The sequence below is a fragment of the Drosophila ficusphila genome, unplaced genomic scaffold, assembly GCF_018152265.1.
Source record: "Drosophila ficusphila isolate 14025-0441.05 unplaced genomic scaffold, ASM1815226v1 contig_791, whole genome shotgun sequence".
In the NCBI taxonomy this organism is placed as follows: domain Eukaryota; kingdom Metazoa; phylum Arthropoda; class Insecta; order Diptera; family Drosophilidae; genus Drosophila; species Drosophila ficusphila.
In genome coordinates, this window is record NW_025064737.1 from 13,010,895 (window position 1) to 13,027,309 (window position 16,415).

General features: G+C 39.8%; 1 protein-coding gene across 2 annotated transcripts in view; it reads left to right on the plus strand.

Moving 5' to 3' along the window:
* Positions 1 to 16,415, plus strand: part of LOC108087130 (phosphofurin acidic cluster sorting protein 2) — a 36,826-nt gene that overhangs the window by 8,025 nt on the left and 12,386 nt on the right. For both annotated transcript variants that reach the window (XM_017184329.2, XM_017184328.2), the window contains 2 exons: positions 11,258 to 11,590; positions 11,659 to 11,906. In XM_017184329.2, coding sequence (XP_017039818.1) covers positions 11,258 to 11,590; positions 11,659 to 11,906 — 581 coding nt within the window. The remainder of the gene's footprint in view (positions 1 to 11,257; positions 11,591 to 11,658; positions 11,907 to 16,415) is intronic.

Below are 16,415 nucleotides of genomic sequence, written 5' to 3' on the forward strand. Positions count from 1 at the left end.
TTCCCAGCCGTTGTTCTCATGCATTATAAGCTGTTGACCCAGCATTTCATTTTGGCACAAAGCAAGCCAACAGATACATACATAGAGTCACTGAAGGAGAGATTTAAGGGATACTCAGAAGCCGAATACAATGGAGCCAATACGGCAACAGTAACTAATCTAATCGCACAATTACTATATCCCATATGTAAGACAATTGATGGGCTTCGATAGTGCAATCGATTAGATAAAGTCCGGGTTATTTAATTATTAATCAGAAGCCCTAAACGAATAGATCCAGGAGAAGTGAAAAAATCGATTGAATATAATGCACCCTTGTGCCATTAGTTTTCATATATGACTGCCACCGCTCACTTGTAGATATAAATACAATCTACAAGATTGTTCTAATTAAAAATAAATAATATTTGAAATTCATAATAGGGTTTTGCTAATTTCTAGGCTTTTATAAAAAAGAGTCGAGTCAACAATGGAGTGTGTTATAACACACCCATGGAGTTACTATCCAATAACTGAATCAAATGGCTGATAAAGCCATCACTTTAGCCTCTATGTAATAATTTATGAGAGGGCTTATCGGACGCCGGCTACAAATCGATCTTCAATTAATCCATTAACAATCCCTATCTGTGAGGTAATCCCATTCACAGCCATATTTTTATTACGTATGCATCTGATCGATCGGATGTTGTCCGAAGTTGTTAACCCAAAGGTAAAATAAGGAAAAAATGCAAATACAAAACACATTGATTAAGCCGAATGTGTGAATCGATCGCGGTGAGGGTCGGTCATTCCAATATCGCTGGCCAATCTCCGCGCAATCAAATTGGATTTAACTAGTTTTTTTTTTGTTGGTCTCGTGCCGGCAAACGGCAAAAGTGGTTTTCGTAGTGACTCATTGGAAGAAAGCCACGATTTGAAAGTGAAAGGTTTCATTATATCTATTTTCGGTGTTTGCTTTGACCAAAATCGTTGCCAAAAAGTAGTGAGTTGAACGAAAAGTTTTCAACGATTTGCTGCCACTTTTGCGACAATTATGAAATTGGAGCGGCCGAGTGGTTGGGTATTTAAGTGGCCGACTGTTTCAGTCAACTCTCGGTGAAAAGAGCCCGCTTGACACGAATTCCGGCAGATGATTCTCATTAATAAATACGAGCAAAGTAGTTTATAGTTTGCGTATTAACATAAAAACTTTGCCAATGTTGAACTTTGGCTAAAAAGAACTCGGGGTAGCGGTTTAAGAGTAGCAAGTAGCCGAGTGCCAGCTTCTCGGCGAGTCACTTGACACAGTTCGTGGTTGAGCCGCAGCTTTGTGGGTGGGTTCACCAAAGGGGACAGGCAGTCCGGGGGCTGGTGGTTGCGGCTTTGACTTCTGCTCGAGCTTTATTTTAACATGCGAGCTGAAGAACTTTGGCTTTTGACTTGGCTCTTACTTAGCAACAAAGTATTTAAACCGATTTGTGTAATCCTTTCCCGTTAACGAGTAAATATAATTAAAAGTCGAAATGCATTGAGGTCTCTTTGTTGTAGCGAATTTTTAATCACATTTGAGTGAGAAGTTTGTCATGTGAGTGTTTTTAACCTTGTTTATCTGCTTTAAATTGCTATTTAAAATTTCTTTTGCTCGCAATCATGATAAGAATATTCTACTAATTCATTCATACTGACTCATCAATTGGGTAATTCCCATCGTTCTGCCTCTAAAAATTTCTTCCATTTGGCCTCAAAAGAATGTCGGATGAATCCGCCGAGAATTCCATCCTACTTGTACTTATATCGGCCTTTGGCAATTAAAAAATGGAATATATCTTAGGAATTCTTCATTTTGCGGCTGCGTAAAATAAACAAAAGGCACTCATTGTTTATATCTTGTGGCATTAAGCCTACATATAGATCGGTGTCTGTGTATCTATTTTGCATTTATACCAGACTGTAAACAAATGCAAAGTATTCATAAGTCCGAGCACGTTCTAACAGATCATAATTTTTGTTTTATGGTTATACAGTGGTTTTCCCAGGAAACGAACAAGTTTTAGAGATCAATAGATATTTTTTATCGTGAATTGAGTTTCATGGCATTTTCTTTAAATATATAATCATATTATGACTTATAGCTTAATAACATAAAAGGGATACTTGTCAACTCTCTTCAATATATAGTTTTTAGATACGTACATTTTTGAAAATAACTATAAATTATTTAATGGCCAACTTAAAATGTTTGCAACTATAACAATTGTAAAAATCCCTTAAAATTTTTAACCATTCAAAACGTTTACATTTATGCGTGTTCTTAAATTAAAAAAAAAAAAAACATAAATTTACAAATAATGGCTGTTTGATTACCCAATTTTCCAAAGGTGATTTTTTTGGCGTTGTTAAACTTGCAGAAAGTACTGTAAACTAAAAAAAAAATTGGCCAGGGAAATGCAATTAAAATGAGAAATGGGCGGCCAAACAAGTTGGGAGGTGTTGGTTGTGTTGGCTTCCACATCCTGCTGGGATTTCGGACCACACGCAGCGTCCAATTTGGATTTATTGGGGGGCAGAGAGGAGTGTTCCTGTCAGAGGGTTTTTCTTTAGATAGTCAGTCAGTCGCTGGTTAATTTTATTGGATTGCCTTACACTCTCCAGCAGCGAACACTTTAAGATTCTTGATTCTGGGTGCGGCAGGCCATTAACTCAACGTGGTGTCGTTCACTTTTTGTTGACTCTTGGAAAATGTCGTTTAAATCGCATTTGGCCCTTCGCTCTTGTGTTTACCTTCCACCTTGTAAATTTTCTTATGGATTAATGTCATTTGCCTTGGGTTTGGTTTGATTTTTAGTGGGCGTGGGTGTCGGGGAATATTTTAAATTTATTTATAACACATAAGATGGGCGTTTTTAAAAATAAAACAATTTGCGTCAGTCTGATGTAGTTTTATTTATTACACATTTGAGTTTATCATAAAATTAGCCTTAAATATTTATGAACTTTAAAGATGTTTTTTGACAATGTTTGTCAGTTAAGATGTGGAAATGTCTAATTAATGTGATAAAAGCTTCTTTTGATGAATGATTTAATAATAGAGGAAACATTTATCGGTTATTTTTGTTTCTTGTGTATTATTAAAACTTCTTAAGGATTCAGACACCCGTCTGCTTGAAATGAGGGACGAGTGCTTTTGATGGATTCGATCGGCTTATGGCATCAATACCTTATGCAATCAATCGAATGGCATTGGCAAATTGCTTTTCTAACCATGAAGTCGAAGCCAATCCGAAGCCGCAGCAATGCTCAATGGCGGAGGGGAAATAAAAAGGGAAAATTGAGAAAAAATCGAGTTGTGGCGGAGACTGAGCGGGTCATATGATATATGGGTCATTAACGAATTGTGCGACGACATGGAATATGTTCAAATAATAAAAACAATAAATAGTAATAGGTATATGACACACGATTGCTCGTTAAATTTAAGTTTTGAGGGCGATGTTCGCTCAATTGGAACGGCAACGCGCAGAAATATTAGGCAAAAAATCTAAAATAAATAAAAGAAACAAATTTTAAACGAACAACGAACTACTGAGTCATCTTGCGATCGGTAGTCATACATGTGGCGAAGTGGGAGCTCATCAACCCACACACAAAAGCATATAAGCTTATATGGATGGTGTTATATGTCAGCTAATTACCTCATAAAGGCCACGTCATAACCTCACCAATTAAGCCTCAAGTGCAAACACCCAAAAAAAAAAAAGATATACGGGATTTGTGAAATCGCCAAGTTGAGCAAATTATATTATGAGCATTATTATGCGGCCATAAAGCTGGGAAAAACTGCAGGAAACCTAAAGTTTATTATGAACTTCCTTATATCTGTACTTAAAGCAAAAATGCAACCGAAGCAGCGAAGTTAGTCGGGCTGAAAATTGTTTATTTACACAAATTGTTTTTTTTTTCAATTAAATGCGGGAAAGAGGCTGGGAATTGAAAGTATCTCAAGCAAAACGAATACATTTTTATTATGCTAGGGGAATTTATAAGCTCTTATTAAATGATGTAAATGTTTAATGCATTGTTACTTTAATTGGGTGTGAATAAAAATCGTTTTTTATTATAATACTATTAAACTTCGCTAACCTGTTTATTATTCTAACATCTTTTAAACTCCATCGCTGTCTGGAAAATATCTCACGGAGTTTTAAATGGATTGAACCGGTTTCCTTTACAACAGAATCAACATTAGCTTTTAATTGGCGATGATTTATTTGCGCACTTGTACTGCAAATCACTCAAATAGAGCTGACATGTCCTAGGTCACTTAAAATCGCGTTGTGCTGGCAATTTTCCGCTATTTTCCAACCGCTAAGAGCGCCCGGCCAAGTGTTAACCAAACCCCATTGCCGACCCCCCTGAGGTGAAACTAATGAATGATTCAGGTGCTTTAAGTGGAAAAACGAAAAAGGTGTGAAAATAATTACGAACCGCTCTCAGACACATCGACTGCATTCCTCGTCTCTGGAACGCAATCGATGTTTACAATATTTATAATAAAAACGAAAAAAACAAGAAAGAATGTGGCTCCGGCCACTTAAACTATTTCTGTTTGTCTATTTTTTATGGAAACCCCTTAATAATTGATGGACCATAAGTTCCGTTTCATATTGAACACGGTTCTGTGGAGTGAATGAACCGGAGTAACCTTTCCGGTTGCACACATGGGTTAAGGTTTTGGGGGTGGTGCCACACCCACTTTAGCCGTATGACGTCGCCTTTGTTGTTGTTTCTTTCAAGAGAACGCTAACGTAAAGTGCCATTTAGTTGATAATTGTGGCAAATTATCAACGGTAGTTACATCGATTTTCATACCCTCACTTGGGTCGCTAAACTGCGAAAGGGTTACTGAACTCTCATATCTGCCGAGTTTTGCAATCATATATTTTAATGGATAAAATTACAGTTCCTTAGGTTAGTTACAATCCAATTCCTGATTTTCCAAAGGTGGTTTCGTATTCGTTTATTAAAACCAAATATTTATTCTCTTAGTGAACTCAATCGGTTAATCTAACAAATATTTATTTTAAATTGTGTAAAGCTTTATTGCATTTTTAATGAGTATGACTACTTGATCAGCTAGTTAAAAAGCCATCAGCCCTGTTTGGAATGTCTATTTGCATATTATGAACTATTTAGTTTCGCATAAAAATTATTTCTTTATAGAAAAATAATTATTCAAGGTTCTTATAAGTTGTTACCCAGTTAAGATGTAAAATAGGTAATTTTATATGGTATGCAGGGTATTGTTTGTATGCTTGGCATTCGGAACGCTCGAATTCCACACACTCGGTTATTAGAATTTGAATGGGCAATTTCTGTAGCTGTTTGTCTGGGTCTGTCACCGAAAAACATTCTCATTTAACATTCCGAATTCAATTGCAGCTCGCCTTCGGTAGTTGCCATTGTTTGGTCTCCGTCCGTTTCCGGGCATTGTCTTGTCCGTCCGTTTGTCTATCTGTCCGTCCGTTCGTTTGTCTGTCCGTTCGCCTGTCCGTCCGTTTGTCGTTCTATCTTTCTGTCATTTTGTCAGTCAGTCAGGGCCTGCGTAATTCTCGCATAAATTAACTAAGCACCCCGATCTGCTGCCTCTGGTTCCCCGGGCGTCCGTGGTGCAAGTAGTTGGCATGCATAAGCAAAGCTCCTCGCTCCCGAGGAAAAAACTTCGGATAGCAACGCATTCCGCATGCAGTTGATCAATAATGCAATGACCCAAGCGAACGACAGACGGGCGCCAAGTAATGCCTAGGCTGGAAACTTTCGGAGCCCCCTAATTAAACGCCCCCAAGGAGTCAGTGCCCCGCCCCCCTCGCACTTCGCGCCCACTTTCGGCCAGCACTCTCTTTGCCGTTAACACCCACACGTCGGTTGAAACCGGTTTGCTGCCAGTATCGTGCCTTAAATTCATTTAACCAGTGGCACAAAACCAGACCCTGCGTCCGTGACTCATGCTCACAATCCTTGCTAAAACTCAACCAAATGGCTCCCATGCGAAATGGAAATGCACAAAAAAAAAACAAAAAACACAAAATAAAAATAATAACACAGAGGACACCAAATAAAATACGCTTAAATGAAACCGTAAAAGTTGGCCATAAGTCGCGACAAAATGACATAAACTAGCTTAGATGTTGGCAGCAATTGATGGGTGTCTGGTTGGGTTTTTGGCAATACTTTTGGGATTTTTGGGAGTGTTTTTCTAGGAAACCCCTGAAAGGCTTCCAAGAACCCCTTGTTGGTATCTAACAACATCAGATATTGACTCGGATGTAGGGCTTAACTAATTAATGAGGATTTGCTTTTTGCCACATTAATTATTGTAGACACAATATATTATATTTGGTTTCGATGTTTGTATTGTTGTGCTTTTCTTATGAATGTTTTTGAATAATCTTTTCTAACCTTCTTTGTACGTTATCTTTTCTTCAGAAAGTGTGACGAAATTGCTTGTCCCTGATAATATCATTTCGTTTGTATATGGTTCCATTTCCGTTCTGTTGAACTTGCATCACGCATACGCCGTGTATCACTCATAGGTATAACTCATTCGACCCGTGGCCCCATACAGGTTCTCCCACTTGTGGTTTTAATACTACGGCAGCAATTTGCTGATTTGTCGAGCTCTTTCGCAGCTTGACATCTTGACCGGGAAGGCGATTGAAGGGGATTGCCGTCCTTGGGCGACGGACTATCCAGTCAGGTTTCTCTCTTTGACATCGGACCGATCCGGAATGTGTCCAGTTCTTTGTTGTCTACGAAAGACAGACACTTGTCGGCGCTGCAGGAAATGCAAAGTGCAATTTGCATACGGCTTACGGGCGACAGTTAAACAATCCACGAGTCGCCCCCGTCGAGTGACTATCATCATTGTGAATTGTGAATCATAGCACACATCATCCGGAGCCCATTCAAGCGGACGGCAAACTGTTACACGCGAAACCACGGATTACTTAGCGGCGGAAACAAAACTGCAAATTAACATGTTAACAAAATAGCCAGTTATTGTTGGTCTTTCTGTATGTCTGTCTGTCTGTCGGACCCACTAACTCTCCGTTTGTCTGGGGTGTTAACAGCCGCCCCACGGCAACTCGCAACTTACAGCCAGCTAATCAACGAGAAAGCAAATGGAATATGGAAACAGCTCACTGAACAAAACGTAGGATGGTGGGCGAGGGTGATGAACGCGATCACGCAACCTGGGGCAACGTTTTTGCGCCCAGTGTCGTTTTATTGCCGGAATTGATGTCAAAGGTGCCACTCGTTGATCATATCGCAGGGAATTGTCGCGATGTAGACTCATTCACACAAATGTAACACCCGATGACCACATAGTGTTCTGTAGCATTTGCAGTTTAATAATTCAAGTAATTATTTCACTAGTTACTCAACAAGTTATTACTTTTCTCCCGACATTGTCGCAGATCATAAAAAATTTGTGGTTTAAAATGTACAATTGGTGATTATATTTTTCTTTTGCTTTATTTTGTTAAACATACTGAGACAATAAGTTGTCATTCAGCAACATAAATTCAAATTTCTGCCTCCGCACTCGAATATGTCAAGCAAAATATTTAGCCTTTATTGAGGCTAAGGCAGGAAGGGGGGAGATCGGCGGGATTGGGGAGCCACTCATTCTTCATCTGGAATCTTGAGCCAGTGACACACTTTCCGTCTCTGTCTGCTGTCTATTGCCGTCTTGCTTGCACTCTTCACTTTGATTGAGGCGATTTGCCGACTCAATTTGTTTTTGTGCAGCATTTTCATTTCGCTCATTTTGCCTTTTCATTTCCATCTATTTTCTTTCGCACTAATCAGTTTCAATTTTCATTTTTTTTTTTGCTGCTTTTTTATTTGTGCCATAAATGTGGGTGCAGGGGGTGTTAAAGCTTATCAAGTACAAGCTCGCTATCGCGTACTATTTATAACCATAGTTGTTGATTAAGTAATTAATACCGAACCCGGTTGTCGAGTACTTAACCGGGTAATTGGTCTGATTTCCAATTAAGTCAACTTATTGAGCTGGTTTTTGTGTACTCTGACAGACAGACTCTGGTCTGTGGCTCTTTAGAAGATTAGCTTTATCCCTTGGATCGGCCAATCAATCCCCCAGGCCATAATTCATATGCATGTCCAGCGTCCGTTGTCCGTTGTCCGCTACCTCAATTGGTCATTTATCAAAGCTCCTTCACAACAAAGAAAACATTGTTCGCGACTTGGGTACGATGAACTGGAAAGAAAAGATTGGACAATCGGGGAATGAGGGAACGGTGAGGCACTCAGCGAGATAAAGCCGCGAATAAAAGCAACAAAATAAGAAAATGCTTTCCGGCAGCATTCGACGTGTGTCATTCATGAGCACAGCACAAAAAAGGTTAAGGAAAAAAAAAAACCATGACAATAATAAACCAAAGAAAATAATGGTCCAAAAGGTATTGCCAAAATTGTGAACTGGCAAAAAGTAAAACTCATAGCTCTAAACCTTAAATCGAAGCTTTGTTTGCTTTCAAATCTCAAACAGTCAATGACATTGCCCAGACGAAAACAAATATCAAATGCAATAAAGCCAAATAAACTCTGGCAAAAGCACAAGTCGAATAATGTAAAGGCATTAAGAACAAGCGAAACGCGCCCCTCGATTTCTTATAAACATTTAAAAATACACCCAAGACGAGAACAACAATAAAATGTCAACTTATTTTTAACAAACAATGCGAACATGCCGTGCAAAGATGTCAAGTGCATGCAAATCAAATTGAAAAGTTACTATACTTCTAGGGGGAGTTAAGTGGGTGTTCTGATCAGATCGATTTGACGGGGAAATCGACAGTCATGACATCGTTAGTCACTTTAAGACTCATACCCAATGCCGATCACATTTGGTAAATATAATTGATATTCTGAGTGATCTACGTGATAAGGTTGATGATTTGTTAATGGCACATGGGAAGCCATTGCCAAATACGGAAATATATTCGGATGTGTTCTCGGAACTTCTGAACCTAGTATAAATGCGATTTTTATAGGCTATTACATATGATGTTTATTGGATGATTGTATCATGAAAGCCTATTAAAATAACGCTTTTATAAATTTTATAAAGAATTCTGTTTCAAGTTTCTTATTTTCATGAGATTTGATTTTTTAACCTGTTCTTGTCAGATATTTTCAGGGGCTTACAGATAACTTTACATGTTTTATTCGCGGTATAGTATTTGCGTTTTATTTTTGCGAAACCATAACCAAGTCATTAAAGAGGTATTTGCATTGCGTGTACTGTCTGTGCGACTTGCCTTATAAAAGCTGTCCTCGTCTTGTCACCCAGTAAACTTCTCTTTCATTCCCCCCTTTTAAATTTAATTTGCATGAAGTAACAAAACGAATGTTTTGAATTATTAATTAAGAAATTAATTGCGCGTTGCCGCCGACTACGAATCCGAACTTGGCCTCTCTGACATTCCAGGCCATGCGCTTTCATTTTCCAGCTACAGAGATACAAAAGTGTATGAAATATTTGCTGAAAGCATTCACTTTATACATTGAATAAGAAAACTTACATTATTACTTCCAAAACCAGACAAAGAATAACGAAATCAAGTCGGAATCTGATACTAGGCCTTCAGTTTTTTGATTATCTATTTAAATGCTATTTGAGATGTTATCACTGAATGCGTATCAAAATATTTCGAAATATGTTTACGGTGCTCTGCTGATGGGTGGTTAAATTCAATTAGCGCGTGCCATTGTCTGGCAATCAATGCCTTGGCATAGTTTCGACTCCGATCCAAGGCTCCGGCTCCATCGCATCCACAATTATTGTCCATTGTCCGGCGTTGAACCGCGAAAGTCGAGTCATCCGGTTGTCTGTCTGCTTAGTCAGCCAGCCACATTTGCATATCTTTCACACCCGACCAAGCCGGATATCATACATACTATATCTTGCTGATGATGCACCCGTGCTCCAAGATCACCCAACTCCACCCAACTGCATCCATCCTCGTCGATTCCACCAGATGAGTGAGCAGCTCCAACAAAAGATGTTCGAAGTGCGTAATCTCTTTCGATTCACGGGCCATTACCAAGCAGAAATTAATCAGGAAATAAATTATTTACACTCATACTCGCCTTTGCAGTCTGGACTTTGTCTTGTGCTGCCAAAAGCGTTAAAAAAATTTGTGTTTGTCGGTTCATACAGATGCTTTGTGACAGTGCAAAATGTAATACTGAAAACTGAAATCCAATTTCCTTTATGGCTTAGTTATAAGCGATTATAATGGTCATTGCATCTGACTTTGCTCAAAAATGAGGCAAATACAGAGATGTTTCATTTGAAAATCGCACAAGAGAAACTTCAATTTTGATGTCTTTTCTTCACACACTTTTCATCGTGAATTTCGTCCATTTTTGTATGCATGTGTTTTCCTCGATTTTCATTCGCTTTTATTTCATTTTCCATTATACAACTTTTGTTTTCTACTTGATTGCATTTTACTTTTGATTTTTCTGCTTCGTCTTGCAACGAAAAATCTCTTGGCGTGAAATTGTTTTCTTGCTTAGATTTCGATGATCGATTGTTCAGTGCATTGGAAATGCATTTAACGAGGTTTTCGTTTTTTTGTATTTTTATCTTTTAGATTTTTGGCCATAAAATGTGAAATTGTGCATGTAAAATTGCTAATGGTATTTATCTACACTTGTTATGGGTTTCACCTGATCAATAAGTAGGGGTTATCTTAAGTTCGGTCCATGTAATATTGTGATGAGATAATAAAGAATCGACTTCTTTGTGTTTTATCTTTTCTGGCTTGCAATCGATTTTAAATTACGGAACTCTTTCTTGTATTTATGTTGGCAATACACGGTTCTGATTTATCAACCTTTTATTGACCATAAATTGTACAATTTATTAATTAATTTCATGACACTTGTATTGTCAAAGAAGAATGCAGGTGCCGCAATTATGAATTTTGCAAAACAACACAAAACGCGTATATTTTTATTGGCAAATTAATTATCATAGGGAATTATTTTCAGAGATTTAAATTTCAATTATTTATAAATTCATAAAGACCGCCATTTAAAAAGGTTTTTCCGTGGTTATCCCACCGCGTTAATATAATCACTGCAATTCAATGGGATTATGCTGTAATGGAAATACTTTTTTCCCCTTTTTCCTTATCGATTTTCAACTAATCCTGCGTGTTTGCCCCCTTCCATTTTGCAGACTCTGCTCGCTGACAATAACACGTCTGTCCATTTTGACCCCGTTGCCGGGCGACACCACCTCGTTGTCGCTGGCGGTGAAGATGCAGAGCTCCAAGAGGACGCTGCGCAGCCACGAGATTCCCATCAATGGATCTGCGTTGACCTCCTCCTCGTCCCTGCAGGGCAACTCCCCGTTGTCGGTGGTCGGAGGAGCTGGTGGTGGTGGTGGCACACCGGGAAGTGTGGTGGGCACTGGAGGCGGACTGGGCGTGGCTGTGCCCTTGACGGAAACCGAGCTGGACTTGCACTTCAGTCTGCAGTATCCGCACTTTATTAAGAGAGATGGCAATAGGTGGGTTTTCAATCGAACATATTAATATGTACATTTTTTAATTAAAATATTTTATTTTTCTTCAAAAGACTGGTTATTTTGCTGCAACGCCGCAAGAAATACAAATCACGCACCATTTTGGGCTACAAAACGCTGGCCGAGGGCATCATCCGCATGGATGCGGTGCTCCAGAAGTCGATGGACATGATCATCGAACTGACCGCTTCCGGAAAGAACGGCAGGCCGGGAACAGTGGTCGCCTGTCTGCGCGCCGAACGCGTGTCTTCCATTCCAGTTGACCATGACAATAAGAACAACAACAGCGTCCTGCTGGCAGGTGAGTTAACCAATAATGTAGGGAGGGATTTATATTGAAAGGCACTAAATGTGAGTTTATAAAAGAACATTTAATATTTTAAATATAGAACTATTAAGTAAAGAATCAAGTCGCAATCCTTTTGCTTTAGATTTGAGATTGTGATAAATTTATTTGCTTTCCTAAACAAATTTCAATTTGTTCAGGCAAAGTTCATAGTTTTGCTTTTACGTGTCCCGTGTCACATATGCCACATCGATGAGCATTTCCTGAAGCGAACCGTGCTAAAGAATTTATTGCCAAATCCATAAAACACAAATAAATGGACCCACGAGTCGCAGGCCCAGTCAAGATTAGAGAAGTGCTAATGACGCAAACTGGGCAATTAATGACCCTAGTGGGGATGTTGTAGGTGGAGGTGGAGATGGAGGCGGCAGGAGATTCCAGCACCTACTGCTCCACTCCATGACGGATGAGTGCCTGTCCCGAGATCAGATGATGCTCCCAATTTGAGCTGATGTTTATGGTAATTGCTTGTGAAACAATTCAAGGGGGACGCCGGGTGAAGTGCTAGGTGGCCAGAAGTGACGTCAGCGCACGCATTTCAAAATTTATGCCATGAATTTCGCCCCAACGGTTAGGAGAAAATAGCCCCGCACATGGCAACAGAAGCCTCATCCATGGCAATCTAATTGAAATTATTTTTCAGCTATTTCTGTTTGACAAGAGAATGGCGTGCGAACCGAAAAGAGCGCGCTCCGCTGAGAGGAAATTCAATTATGAAAATAGCGTTGAGCGAGTGGAAAACTCATTTACCATGCGGTTTCCCATCGGCAACATCTGGTGGCCCTACTCGAAACCATAAGAAAAATGTATAAAACAAGGGGAAGAGCGGCGGCATGGAGTGGCCATTTAAGATGAGATGGAAAAGGCCACCAAAGAGTGCTCCTGCCAAAGTAGTTAAGCTGTTGTATTCAGCCCTTCTTGAGAGCGGATGAAATAGAGAGATTTTCAGTAGTGTGTTCCAACGTCACTCGGTCAGGGCCAAGGTAAAGGTCAAACCCAGAAGCTCACCTCCAGCCTGGCCGGGCTGATGAAATATGTATGACATGCAAAATTGAATCTTTGCAACCTGATTTTTCGGGCCAAACTTTTGCAGCTCTAATGGGAAACAAATCACGGGCAAAAAGGGTTGTCAAACCGGCAGGGAAAAGCATTGAATTAGCCTACTCTTTCATAGAGTTGCATTATTTCGAGGACTTTTTTGCAACATTGTAAAAAGGAAAGAAAGTAAAACCTGCTTTGTAACCCAGACTCAACTTAAACTAAGTATCAAATGAGCAGGGTATTCCCACTTTCGGTTTTACAAGCTCAGCAAACTTTCCCCTCCAAAACGACTACCGTAAATCAACTTCATTTGGCATAAATCATCCCGTTGTCACTACTAGTTTCGGACACTTTTGGCGCACCCGAGGATTGGCTGGGGATAACCCTCTGCTCGAGTGGAATGGGTACGCTGAACTGGTGGCCATCAGAAGTTCCCTTGTCGCTGGCCACTTGGCAATATGCCAGGGCACGAGAATTTGGCTCCCGTGTTCAATCCATTCGCTGGCAGTGACAGTCAGCCCCATATAGTGAGGGTCAGCACTTGAACCCGAGCTAAATGAACTTAGTTATTGCCGAAGAGGGGAAGGGGGTGGGGGAAACATATAGACACAGACAGCTCTGTTAAATTACTCTGGGTCTCGCTTTCTAATTTGCAAAAATGGAATTCAAAAGCAGAACAGAGAGCATTGGGCAAATGCGAGAAGGAAAACCTTTTTGCCTCAACCTCAATTTGGTGTATTGATTTTCTCTTTATGCGGTCCGGCCTCCAAAAACGCTGCTGATGGCATTCCGTTCTGGTTCTTGTTTGCGGGAATCGCTCGGGAGGAAATACCAAAAGTGCACTGGGGGAAAATCTCTTTTTAAAATCCTATTACATACATCCGATTTATTTTGGGAAACTAAGAAAGTGGTACAATAAAGTAAGAGAAGATGATTAAGGTAGAAATGTAATATTTTAACATTGTATTTATACTTCCAAAAAAACTTATTTTGAAATGGTAGAATTTTTTCATATCATAAATTCATCAATTTTTAAGCTTTGTGTTGTGTTTTGCAAACTTCTGACGTAAGAAACGAGATTTTGTTTTGAAGTTGGATGGTTTCCGCCTGTGCCTTCCTTCTTTTATCATTTCGAACTTAACTCAATCGAGTGGATAACCGAATTTGGAACAATCTGGGCGACATTAAGGAACTGATGGTGTATTTTTTCGGTGCGGTGTGGGTGTGTGCCCGGTGTATTGCCGCAGGGCTGGTTGCTTTTGCCGCTTGCTTTCGCTGCTTGTTGAATATTCCTCGACCGGGCGCACCTCGCACTGTTGCCACCCACCCAGTGGGCTCAGTCGGCACCACCCACTCCCAATTCCGCACCACTCAACCCAGCAACTCAGCAAAGCACCACCACCAGCACCACCACCCGTTCGCATCCATGCCCGCAGGTGCCAGGCCGAGTCAGGCACCATTAGCAGTTGGACGCTCCTTGAGCGAAACTTGTTTGTGGGTAGATTTTTAAGCGGCCTGTTTTGATGATGAATATTCCATGGCCGGAACGGGCTTTAAATCTGGGGGGTGGGCTCTCGAAGCAAAGAGCCCTGTGTAAATTGGTCGCACAGTACCCTAGATTCCAAAAATGGTGTAGCACTAAAAGGAATCGTTTAAATAAATATGTATATGCACTACCGCTTAAGTACCCATAAATGTTTTATGAAAATTTTAATCAGAGTGTTTGGTTGGTTCATTTTTCATGCCTGTAGCACTCTTGGTAAACGATGAAAGTTTTGAGGACTCTTAAAAACCATTAAAAGTTGGAAAGGATTAAAACTGGCAATCAAAAAAGTCAATTTTAGTCGTGCGCAGCTCTTTTCCAATCGAATTTCAATTTATTTGTTGTCAAAGCAGTAAAGCGTAAAAAGGGGATTTATTTCACTGCTGAATATTGAATATTATCCTCTCTATGCTGTTATGAATTATATTTTATGAAGCTTAATTTGATGGAAATCATAAAAGTCGAATGGTAAAATTATTTTCAATCTAATTTAATTTATTCATTGCGAATTTGATAGTGAGTTCATTTCAATGGGGAATAATCCTTTTTTGCTGTAATTAACATGTTTTATGAATTTAAATTGAACAGTTTGGCAGCCTTTTAGTTAGGGATTGCTCTTTTATAATAGTTATTCTGCCTGCCTGATGATTTCGTTTTCGTTGCTTAATTAAATCCATAAATAACTTCCAAGTGCGAAAGCAAATCAATCATAAACTTGTAATTCCTGGCCCAGCTGTGTCGCTATCCCTTCGATTAAGGTCTTATAATTTATGTAGAGGATAACGCCACGCCTACGTCCTGTTAAGCCTGCGGCTGCTGCATTCCCGTCTTCATCGTAGTCTCGTGTCTTATGAAGCTTCTGCTGCTGATGACAGCTCCGACAGCTTTTTTTCTTTGCATTTTTTTTTGCGCTTCTGCCACAACGACAGGAATTAAGTCATTTGTCCTTGAGTGCCAGAGATAAACGCTCTGCAAAAAGTGAGACGAGGAGGGATGCAAAGGAGGAGGAGGAGGTTGCTAGGGAGGCTTTTGGGGGCCTCTAATGACCGTAGAGCCACCAGCCACCCCTATATATAGTGTTCTTACCCCATCCCCATATATTGTTTTATTTTTTTGCGCACCCCAACCATTGAGTGGTTAATGGCGAAATGCGTAAATTATGTCGAGAGTATCCACATTGTTCACTTCCACGCTGCTGCTGCTGTTGCTGTTGCTGTTGCTCTTTCCCCTCCTCTCTTGTTAAACCTCTCCCCCCGCCTTCAGCCTCCAATCACCACCCACTTACCCCACCTTCCCCCTTTGGCTGTCATCTAATGACAAGATTCGTGTGCTGGCCAAGGTCAAACCAATGTATTGCCTTTTTGTGCCAGTTTTCTATTTCTCTTGGCTTGTTTACCCGGCTCTTGATTCTTGGTTCAAGGGCGTATTGTGTTTTCGCAGTAGCACATTTATTTCAATAATTTTAGCTGACCTAGCTTAAGATCGTACAGTTTATATCATACATTATATGAAGTACGCAACACAGTAACTTTTACAGAAGGTTGTAGTTTTCACTCAACTATTAAACGCACTGATTAACCTTAAATTTAAAAAAACTTTCTTGCTTCTATTATTATAAACGGCGTGTAAAATCAGTTTTTCATTTGAAAATACCTCCATTGTTTGACAAAGTTTGTTATAAATAATTCAAATGGGAACAGTTTCCTACTTTTATTGTTTTATGGTTAGCAACAAAACGAAGTGTTTAAGAGTCGGAAAATATATGCGAACCAAAATAATATTTTCCTGCTATAATGCATAGCTCTTGTTGTGGTTTATCCGATCTCCCGCATGGGATATAGAGAGCCCCAGACACTAAATCAATGTCGCTCGTCGCTTTT